Source organism: Sprattus sprattus, assembly GCF_963457725.1.
Source record: "Sprattus sprattus genome assembly, chromosome: 8".
Lineage (NCBI taxonomy): Eukaryota > Metazoa > Chordata > Actinopteri > Clupeiformes > Clupeidae > Sprattus > Sprattus sprattus.
This window is the reverse complement of record NC_137927.1, coordinates 30893755-30903754: the sequence shown is the minus strand read 5'-3', so window position 1 is coordinate 30903754 and position 10000 is coordinate 30893755. Positions and strand designations below refer to the sequence as shown.

At 46.8% G+C, this 10000-nt stretch overlaps 1 protein-coding gene across 1 annotated transcript in view; it reads right to left on the bottom strand.

Annotated features, from left to right (window-relative positions):
- The window catches only part of celf6 (CUGBP Elav-like family member 6), a gene marked incomplete at both ends in the record, with an annotated part of 184320 nt that overhangs the window by 64849 nt on the left and 109471 nt on the right, over nucleotides 1–10000 (bottom strand). Inside the window, 2 exons of the mRNA XM_080843575.1 lie at nucleotides 3220–3282; nucleotides 4378–4426. Coding sequence (XP_080699701.1) covers nucleotides 3220–3282; nucleotides 4378–4426 — 112 coding nt within the window. The remainder of the gene's footprint in view (nucleotides 1–3219; nucleotides 3283–4377; nucleotides 4427–10000) is intronic.

The following is a 10000-nucleotide window of genomic DNA, read 5'->3' as shown; positions in this document are numbered from 1 at the left end:
TGAGGTGATTTACAAGGATAAACAGATAAACTCTGGAGTCAGCACTGTTAGCTAGTATGATCAGTTTGAAAGATGTGTTCAAAAAATACAGCCGCGGAAAAAATTAAGAGACCACTTCAAAATTATCAGTTTCTCTGGTTTTACTATTTATTGGTATGTGTTAAAGTAAAATGTACATTTTTGTTTTATTCTATAACCTACTGGCAACATTCCTACCAAATTTCAAATAAAAATATTGTCATTTAGATCATTTATTTGCAGAAAAATGACAATTGGTCAAAATAGCAAAAAAGATGCAGTGTCTTCAGATCTCGAATAATGCAAAGAAAACAAGCTCATATTCATTTTTAAACTACACAATACTAATGCTTTAACTTAGGAAGAGTTCAGAAATCAATATTTGGTGGAATAACCTTGATTTAAAATCACAACTTTCATGTGTCTTGGCATGCTCTCCACCAGTCTTTCACATTGCCGTTGGGTGACTTTATGCTACTCCTGGTGCAAGAATTCAAGCAGCTCGGCTTCTTTTCATGGCTTGTGACCATCCATCTTCCTCTTGATCACATTTCAGAGGTTTTTTTATGGGATTCAGGTCTCGAAATTGGGCTGGCCATGACAGGGTCCTGATCTGGTGATACTCCATCCACACCTTTACTGGCCTGGCTGTGTGGCATGGAGCATTGCCCTGCTGGAAAAAACACTTCTCAGAGTTGGGGAACATTGTCAGAGCAAAAGGAAGCAAGTTTTTCTTCCGGGACAACGTTGTACTTTGCCTGGCTGAGGTTTGTAAAAGACCATAAGGATTGAACCAAAGCGGACTGGAGGGTCTCCTAGTTCGTCTTCTCTGATGAGTCCAATTTCACAGTAGGTGCAAGACTCTGTGGCTTGTAGGCCTCTCCAGGTCTCCGTCTAACCATCAGACGACCATGTGTTGGGCAAAGCTGAAAATTGGACTCATCAGAGAAGACGAACTAGGAGACCCTCCAGTCGGCTTTGGTTCAATCCTTATGGTCTTTTACAAACCTCAGCCAGGCAAAGTACAACGTTGTCCCGGAAGAAAAACTTGCGTCCTTTTGCTCTGACAATGTTCCCCAACTCTGAGAAGTGTTTTTTCCAGCAGGGCAATGCTCCATGCCACACAGCCAGGCCAGTAAAGGTGTGGATGGAGTATCACCAGATCAGGACCCTGTCATGGCCAGCCCAATTTCGAGACCTGAATCCCATAAAAAAAACTCTGAAATGTGATCAAGAGGAAGATGGATGGTCACAAGCCATGAAAAGAAGCCGAGCTGCTTGAATTCTTGCGCCAGGAGTAGCATAAAGTCACCCAACGGCAATGTGAAAGACTGGTGGAGAGCATGCCAAGACACATGAAAGTTGTGATTTTAAATCAAGGTTATTCCACCAAATATTGATTTCTGAACTCTTCCTAAGTTAAAGCATTAGTATTGTGTAGTTTAAAAATGAATATGAGCTTGTTTTCTTTGCATTATTCGAGATCTGAAGACACTGCATCTTTTTTGCTATTTTGACCAATTGTCATTTTTCTGCAAATAAATGATCTAAATGACAATTTTTTTATTTGAAATTTGGTAGGAATGTTGCCAGTAGGTTATAGAATAAAACAAAAATGTACATTTTACTTTAACACATACCAATAAATAGTAAAACCAGAGAAACTGATAATTTTGAAGTGGTCTCTTAATTTTTTCCGCGGCTGTATGTATGCTGTATTTAATCAAAGGTTTTAATTGATCGTCCCTTCTAAAACACACAATACACTCATGGCAGCCTGCAGAGGGGGGGACACAGCCTGCTCGTGAACCTTTGAATAAACGCTATTGTTGCACCTGACCTGTAATCTGCATGTGTGCCTGAAAACCCCTGCCACACTGCACTATGCTCTTGGACCTGTAAACAACACTGCACTCTGGACCTGTAAACAACACTGCACTCTGGACCTGGACCTGTAAACAACACTGCACTCTGGACCTGTAAACAACACTGCACTCTGGACCTGGACCTGTAAACAACACTGCACTCTGGACCTGGACCTGTAAACAACACTGCACCCTGGACCTGTAAACAACACTGCACTCTGGACCGGAAACAACACTGCACTCTGGACCTGTAAACAACACTGCACTCTGGACCTGTAAACAACACTGCACTCTGGACCGGAAACAACACTGCACTCTGGACCTGTACCTGTAAACAACACTGCACTATGCTCTTGGACTTGTAAAAAACACTGCACTCTGGACATGGACCTGTAAACAACACTGCACTCTGGACCTGTAAACAACACTGCACTCTGGACCTGTAAACAACACTGCACCCTGGACCTGTAAACAACACTACACTATGCTCCTGTAAACAAGTAATGAAAGCTCAAGTTCCACAACATTTTCCTTCTTCGTGAAATGTGCAGAAGTCTGAAGACGGATGTAATGTCTACATAAATACAATTCATTGTAGATTTGATTATTTGTAAATGCAACATATTCCCAAAATTAATTAAAATGACATATGTTTTATGTCTTCACTTTTGTCTATGCCTTTGTCCTTCAGTTGCTATTTGCACGCAGTTCAGTTGCTATTTGCCTTGTCTCATGATGATCATGGCTACAGCCTGAGTGTGTGTAGCATAAGCCACGTGTTTATTATGTTTGCAGAAAATAAAGAAGAGACACACACACACACACACACTTACAGATGGAAATAACAGTAAAATAGTACAGAGTAGAACAATGTTGATTACACATAATTCACTGAAATTGAAATAGTGGATCAATGATTTCATTTCCCACTAAACAAATCGTCATGCCTAAACTACGACTTAATTAGGGCAGCTGCGGACTAGAAATAGTCTAAGCCAGTGTACAAACACGTTTCCTTGGTAGCCTACAGACCATGAGGGATATAAAGTTGCGTGTGCATAAAAAGAACACTCCCTGTTCCACTGACTCTTGTCGTCTGCCCGTGGTTACCCACAGAGCAGACAGCACATGTGTCTGTGTGTGTGTCTGTCCGGTGCGTGTGTGTGTGTGTGCTTGTGTGCGTGTGTTTGTGTCTGTGTCTGTGTCTGTGTCTGTGTGTTTGTGCGTGTGTGTGTGTGTTTCAATGTTCCAAACAGTGAGTCATAGAGAAGCGAACGGCCTGAATAGACTAATCTGACCTCGCATGTGTGTCCTATGCTGTAATGAGCCTGCCCACCAGAGGGGGGCGATAGCTGATCTGACCCCAGTGGTGTGTAGCTGGATCTGGCCTCATTAGAGACTGTGGGGGCCCCACACATGTGAACCACACAGGGAATTAATGTGGAGGCCACTCATCGCACCTGCTGTAAACAGCTGGCTGTGGATTGGGAGTCATAAATCAGGTGTGGGGTCTTTAAAAAGTGTGTGTGTGTGTGTGTGTGTGTGTGTGTGTGTGTGTGTGTGTGTGTGTGTCTGTGCGTGTGTGCATGTGTGTGTTTTTCAATGTAACTGTTGTCTAAAAGATTACTATCCCTATCCCATTGAAACACACCTGCCCAACATACACACTCCTGATCCACTACAGTATATTTCTTGAGTAATTTGAAATAACAGAGTACTGTCTCTCATGCGTTTACAAAGTCCTTACACTGGAAGGCAAACATTATCAGTCTCTTAATGCCTTAATTGTTTCGAGCGGGACCCAGTTCATCAATGACAATAAACCATTGAGAGGGATATTAAGCTCATTTTATGAGGAGACTGAACTGTCTCTGCCTTGTCCCTTCTATGTGCAATCTCTCAAGCCCTGTCTCGTGCTGCAGTACCTCAGCCCCCACACCTGAGCGAGCCCCCACACCTCTGAGCCTCTGAGCGAGTGTGTGTGTGTGTGTGTCTAACTTTGGAGAGCCCCCTCACCCCTGAGCCCCCACACCTCTGAGCCCCCACACCTCTGAGCCTCTGAGCGAGTGTGTGTGTGTGTGTGTGTGTCTAACTTTGGAGAGCACCCTCACCCCTGAGCCCCCACACCTCTGTAGACCTGATTGAGGCCCCAGTGCCAAAACAGATGGGGAGTCAATAGAGGCGACTGACCTAAATAACCAGATACTTCACACACTCCCAATGTGTCCCCACAGCACCGAGGTGAATTTAGTTATGAAGGTGTGACTCTTTGAGTGTGTGTGTGTGTGTGTGTGTGTGTGTGTGTGTGTGTGTGTGTGTGTGTGTGTGTGTGTGTTAGAGAGAGAGAGATGTTTATATTTGGCCAATGAGAGTGTACATGTCTCGTGTGTGTGTGTGTGTGTGTGTGTGTGTGTGTGTGTGTGTGTGTGTGTGTGTGTGTGTGTGTGTGTGTGTGTGTGTGTGTGTGTGTGTGCAAGGTGGGAAGGTTAATTACCTCCTCGTCCTTCGCTGTCGGCTGGCTTCACCTGTATCGGCCGGTTCATCTGTGGGCAGAGATGAGAGGAGGACACAGGGTTAGCATATACACACACACACACACACACACACACACACACACACACACACACACACACACACTCACACACACACACACACACACACACACACACACACACACACACACACTCACACACACAGGGTTAGCATATACAAAAGGCAATGATAAAGAGAACGAGACCACACACACACACACACACACACACACACACACACACACACACACACACACACATACACACACACGAGGTAAGCATATACAAAAGGCAATGATGAGGAGAACAAGAAAACAGAAATCGCATAGAAATATAGAAAGGAGGAGGAAAGACCAAAATAGAGATGCAAGAAGAGACTCCCCCCCTATTAAACCTGGCAACATGATCTTTCTGTCCTTTTAAAACTGGCAACATGATCTGTCTGTGGTCTTAAACCTGGCCACATGATCTGTCTGTGGTCTTAAACCTGGCAACATGATCTGTCTGTGGTCTTAAACCTGGCAACATGATCTGTCTGTCCTTTTAAACCTGGCAACATGATCTGTCTGTGGTCTTAAACCTGGCCACATGATCTGTCTGTGGTCTTAAACCTGGCAACATGATCTGTCTGTCCTTTTAAACCTGGCCACATGATCTGTCTGTGGTCTTAAACCTGGCAACATGATCTGTCTGTGGTATTGGCATTCCACGACTACATGTAATTCCATCAAAGATTGGACCAGGACCACCACCTTCATAATACCCATCATATGCAGATTAATGGGACAGCCCACAAACCACCTGGCAAGATAGGAAAACACTGTAAAAGAGGAGAGAAGAGTATAGAGTGAAGATAAGAAAACACTGTAAAAAGGGAGAGAAGAGGGGGATGTGAAGATAAGTTGGGAAGATATGTGGGGCTGGGTGGATGAAAGATAAGTTAACACTGTAAAAAAGGAGAGAAGAGTATAAAATGAAGATAAGAAAACAGTGTAAAAAAGGAGCGATAGGTAAGTATATGTGGGGCTGGGGGGATGTAAGGATACTGAGGGCAGAGGAAGGAAAGAGAGAGAACTCAGGGGGTTAGGGTTAGGGTTAGTGCACACACAACAGGGGTGATGTAGGGATACACGCAGGAAGAAGAGAGCAGAGAGAGAGACAGAGTTAGAGGGAAGGAGGGGAGGAGAGGAGGAGCGATATAGGGACAGAGAGAGGGAGGGAAGGGCAGAGGGCGAGAGGAGGAGTGATATAGGGACAGAGAGAGGGAGGGAAGGGCAGAGGGCGAGAGGAGGAGTCATATAGGGACAGAGAGAGGGAGGGAAGGGCAGAGGGCGAGAGGAGGAGTCATATAGGGACAGAGAGAGGGAGGGAAGGGCAGAGGGCGAGAGGAGGAGTGATATAGGGACAGAGAGAGGGAGGGTAGGGCAGAGGGCGAGAGGAGGAGTGATATAGGGACAGAGAGAGGGAGGGTAGGGCAGAGGGCGAGAGGAGGAGTGATATAGGGACAGAGAGAGGGAGGGTAGGGCAGAGGGCGAGAGGAGGAGTGATATAGGGACAGAGAGAGGGAGGGTAGGGCAGAGGGCGAGAGGAGGAGTGATATAGGGACAGAGAGAGGGAGGGTAGGGCAGAGGGCGAGAGGGGGAGTGATATAGGGACAGAGAGAGGGAGGGAAGGGCAGAGGGCGAGAGGAGGAGTGATATAGGGACAGAGAGAGGGAGGGAAGGGCAGAGGGCGAGAGGGGGAGTGTTTGTGAGAGTGATTCGCCCTTTGAGCTCGTGTCCCAAGACTGCCATGGTGTGTCAAGTAAACAAAAACAAACAAATAGTGTATGCGGGCGAGTTAGAGAGAGAGAGAGAGAGAGAGAGAGAGAGAAAGAGAACGAGAAAGAGAGAGAGAGAGAGCGAGAGAGAGAGAGAGAACGAGAAAGAGAGAGAGAGAGAGAGAGAGAGAGAGAGAACGAGAAAGAGAAAGAGAGAGAGAGAGCGAGAGAGAGAGAGAGAGAGAGAACGAGAAAGAGAGAGAGAGAGAGCGAGAGAGAGAGAGAGAACGAGAAAGAGAGGGGGGAAGAGAACAAGAGAGAGAGAGAGAAAGAGAACGAGGAAGAGAAAGAGAGGTGGGTAAGAGAACGAGAGAGACAGGGGGGAAGATAAAGTGAGAGAGAAAGAGGGAGAAAAACACAACGTCACCACAATACCACACTGCAGAGAGTGAGTGAGCGGGCGGGCCAGCGAGCGGAGTTTGATGCGGGCATGTTTAATTACTCCAGGGCCTGCCCCCAGAGATGCCTCCTCTCCACGCACATCAGCAGAATTAGCACTTTTCAATGACACACTCACACACCATGTCAGATGGCACTGAGAGATGAATAGCTTTACATCACCACTGAGATCCAGCTCTCTCTCTCTCTCTCTCTCTCTCTCTCTCTCTCTCTCTCAGTCTCTCTAGCTGTCCATCTCTCTCTGTGTCTCACTTGCTCTCTTCATGTACCCTTTCACTGACCTGACATTCCCTCCCCTCTCCTCTCTCTCCTCTCTCTTCTCTCCTCTCTTCTCTCATCTCTCTTCTCTCCTCACTCTTCTCTCCTCACTCTTCTCTCCTCTCTCCTCTCCTCTCCTCTCAGCTCTCTCTCTCCTCTCCTCTCCTCTCCTCTCCTCTCCTCTCCTCTCCTCCCCTCTTCTCTTCTCTCCCCTCCCCTCTCCCCTCCTCTCCTCTCTCTCTCTTCTCTCCTTCCTCTCTCTCCTATCCTCTCTCCCCTCTCATCTCTCTCCTCTCTCTTCTCTCCTTCCTCTCTCTCTCCTCTCTCTTCTCTCATCTCTCTCCTCTCCTCTCTCTTCTCTCCTTCCTCTCTCTCATCTCTCTCCTCTCCTCTCTCTTCTCTCCTCTCCTCTCCTCTCTCTTCTCTCCTTCCTCTCTCTCCTCTCTCTCCTCTCCTCTCTCCCCTCTCATCTCTCTCCTCTCCTCTCTCTTCTCTCCTTCCTCTCTCTCATCTCTCTCGTCTCCTCTCTCTTCTCTCCTCTCTCCTTTCTTCAACTCTCTAGCTCTTGCAAATGTTCTTTTTTCTTATTTGCATTTCTTGGCCTTGGGCTACTGTCCCTTTATTCCTAGGTTTTTGATTTTCTTTCTGATTTTCTCTCTGATTTCTTTCCCTTCACTTTCTTCTTTTTGTCTTTCTTTCTTTCTCCGTCTCTCACTTGGACCAACTCTCTTCCTTGTGAAAATCCCCCCCCAAAATTCCTTTACAGTAATAAGGTAAAAACCACAGACGTTCCGCTCAGAGAAGAATTAACACTACCTTTTTGTACGCTTGAAAGTATTCACTTCCTTTATGTTTGCTTGAAAGTATTCACTTTCTTTATGTATATATTTAGTGTATGAACCAAATCATCTTGATCAGAGTAAGCTCTGCAGTTTTACTACTCCAGGTTGGCCTTCAGTCTGTTCTCATTGCACCCCAACATGGAGGGATCTAAGCACGGAGCCCAGCCTGCAGTGGAGCTGACTGGGACGCTCACATGGAGGGAGCCCAGCCTGCAGTGGAGCTGACTGGGACGCTCACATGGAGGGAGCCCAGCCTGCAGTGGACGATGAGCTGAGTGGGACGCTCACATTGCATTAGGGCTCTAGGGGGCTTCCACATGAGTGGAGCTGACACAGGGGGAGTCAATGGAGGTGCCTGTGGGTCCAGCAAGCAGGGGAGGGGGCAGTCATGACAGCTACACTGCGGCTCCAACACACACACACACACACACACACACACACACATACACACAAACACACACACACACACACACACACACACACACACACACACACACACACACATGAACACACACACCCCAACCCCCAGAGGCTCATGTGTCACAGGGGCATCTTTAAGGAGGATTCTTCAACCACGCGCCCCATGCCCCCGGTCTCAAGTCTGGCACTGTTGGTCGCGGCAGGGATGAGAGACATGTTGCGTTAGTGTCACTGAGCTGAATGGTTGCGGGAGGAGGGCTTTTAAGACAGGCAGCCACTGGGACAGCCCCCAGGCCCCAGCCACAGGGCCTTGCAGCCGAGGAGAGTCTTGACATGAGGCCAGAGCTGACTCAGGCTTGGAGCTGACAATTTCAGACATGTCTATGCAGTATAGGAGTGTACACACACGCGCATACACACACACACACACACACACACACATACACACACACACACACACACACACACACACACACACACACAATCAAGCATATATACAAACACATATCAGAGGATACGTTCAAAGCTCACATCCAGGGGTCAAAACAAATGCAGTGGCATGTTGTGACACATGTACAAAGAAGACACCATGTGGTTATAAATACACACACAAATATACACACACACACACACACACACACACACACACACACACACACACACACACATCCACACACACACACACACACACACACACACACACACATCCATTGACGAAAGAGCAGAATACATTGTACATGAGTCAATGATAGTATGCAAGCATGCATGACTAAAAGCTCAGATGACTAACAACCCCTCGCTCAGATACACACACACACACACACACACAGGTATTTTCAGCAGAACTGACTCAGAAGCGTGGGAGGTCAGATTGCACCGACAGCAGCTCGATCTGAATACGCTCCTGACATCTCACACGTGTTTGTTGAGCCACTCAGGCCCATGTGCCAGTGTGTGTGTGTGTGTGTGTGTGTGTGTGTGTGTGTGTGTGTGTGTGTGTGTGTGTGCCAGTGAGTGTTTTTACATCCTTGATCGATTCACAATTCAAGCTTTTTTGCCATCTGCACCTATGAGTAGCACACCATTACATATAGAACATGCCAAGACACACACACACACACACACACACACACACACACACACACACACACACACACACACACACACACACACACACACCATTACATATACATGACAAGTACTGGCCAAGACTGCAGAGAAAAACAAGAGTGCCACAGAAAGGGACACACCAAGAAATAAAATGTTCCGACACGCCAAAATGTTTGTAGCAAGAGTCAAAACAGAACAGACAGTGTAGGGGTTCTGCCGTGAGGTCTTGTTTAGTGATCTAAACAGAGTAGGCAGAGGCTTATGTGGAGGAGATGGCTTTTAGTGTGTGTGTGTGTGTGTGTGTGTGTGTGTGTGTGTGTGTGTGTGTGTTTGTTTGTGTCACGTTCAGCTGTCACATATTACTCTCACCTTTTCACGCTGGCTGTTTTCACTGAAGAGAACGCAAGAGGATGCATATCACACACACACACACACACACACACACACACACACACACACACACATATACACACAAGCCATTGAGCTTCACTGCAGACAAAAACACACAAGCCATTGAGCTTCACTGCAGTCACTTGCACAGACAAACGGAAACAGACTGAACGGGCTGTGATTCTTACAGACATGTTGCCTGGTAGATGCTGATGATTTCTTAGCACTAAAAATGAGTTGTTATTGGTTGCTAATAATTGCATGTGATTGGTCACTTGGCAGGTAAAGCCCCGCCCCTGTGAGGCAGACTCACTAGCCTGCCCTGAGTACGTTCTGAGTTGCTAAGCA